This window comes from Limulus polyphemus, unplaced genomic scaffold, assembly GCF_000517525.1.
Source record: "Limulus polyphemus unplaced genomic scaffold, Limulus_polyphemus-2.1.2 Scaffold3750, whole genome shotgun sequence".
In the NCBI taxonomy this organism is placed as follows: Eukaryota; Metazoa; Arthropoda; class Merostomata; order Xiphosura; family Limulidae; genus Limulus; species Limulus polyphemus.
Window position 1 is genome coordinate 26147 of NW_013669360.1, and position 1470 is coordinate 27616.

A 1470-nucleotide genomic window follows, 5' to 3' on the forward strand; every position below is an offset into this window, starting at 1 on the left:
GGTGTAATTGTTAAGGTCATTGAAGAGAGTGGTGTAATTGTTAAGGTCATTGAAGAGAGAGAGGTGTAATTGTTAAGGTCATTGAAGAGAATGGTGTAATTGTTAAGGTCATTGAAGAGAGAGGTGTAATTGTTAAGGTCATTGAAGAGAGAGGTGTAATTGTTAAAGTCATTGAAGAGAGAGGTGTAATTGTTAAGGTCATTGAAGAGAGTGGTGTAATTGGAACCCAGATAAGTGATGACGATTATTTTGGGTAATATTATTATTATTATTCAGAAATATTATTACGTTTTTTTATTCTTACCATACAGACCGCTTTTAACTGATCACGTGAATTATTAACTGTTAGTATATTAAGAATTAAATTAAATATAATAATACAGATAGCCCACTGTGTAGCTATGTGCTTAATAACCAACCAACAAACAATAGTATGATCTGACAATAAACTTATTGCTTTGTAAACAGTTAATAATTCACGTGACCAGTTAAAAGCAGTCAGTATATTAACAATGAAACTAAATATAATAATACAGATAGCCCACTGTGTAGCTATGTGCTTAACAACCAACCAACAAACAATAATATGATCTGACAATAAACTTATTACTTTGAAAACCGCTTTTAACTGGTCACGTGAATTATTAACTGTTAACAAAGTAGTAAGCTTATTGGCAGATCATCCTAAGAAGTTTACTAGCATTTATCGTGTTTTTGTACATTAAACTTATAAATAGAACTGAAACTAAACCAAAATAAAAACGTATAATCTTTATGAATTTCTTTACATGGCAATTTTCTCAAGTATACATTGCTTATTTTGAAGTGTTTTATATTCGACTAACGTGCTAATCATACACTGCGTTAACAGATCAACAATTATTAGGTTGTCAAGAAATTAATGTCGCGTTTTGGAACACTTTGGAACATCACGTATAATAGTTAAACAAACCGCCTAAACGTCACGTTTAATATACTCTAATCCCTTATAGTGATGGCACACCACGAGACACACATTCGACATGTAATGCTGTTTGAATACAAGTAGGGAAACAACGCCTCTGGATCCACAAAAAATATCAAAGAAGTTTATGGAAATGTTTTGAACGTTCGCAACTGTCAACGATGGTTCAGCAAATTTCGTTCAGGTGACTTTAGCCTTAAAAATTGTGATGGCAGGGGCCGATATGTTGGAATTTATATTGATGCTCTGAAAATACTTCTTGAGTCTAACTCAATGCAACACACTTGTGAAATGGCCCTGAAATTGCATGTCTCTCATGAAACAATAGGTAAACATCTAAGGAATATAGGAAAACTCCATAAAGAAGATGTTTAGGTGCCTTACGAACTCTCAGATGATCATCATTTCCAACGTGTGAACGTTGCTTCGTCTCTTCTGGCGCGTAATGAAAAATGGATTCTCTATGCGAATATTAACCGCCAAAACCAATGGCTCAGTCCTAGACA

The 1470-nt window shown here is 33.7% G+C and overlaps 1 protein-coding gene across 1 annotated transcript in view; it reads left to right on the forward strand.

Moving 5' to 3' along the window:
- Positions 1–1470, forward strand: part of LOC106469973 (calcitonin gene-related peptide type 1 receptor-like) — an 81193-nt gene that overhangs the window by 10130 nt on the left and 69593 nt on the right. Inside the window, exon 2 of the mRNA XM_022398534.1 lies at positions 108–253. Coding sequence (XP_022254242.1) covers positions 108–253 — 146 coding nt within the window. The remainder of the gene's footprint in view (positions 1–107; positions 254–1470) is intronic.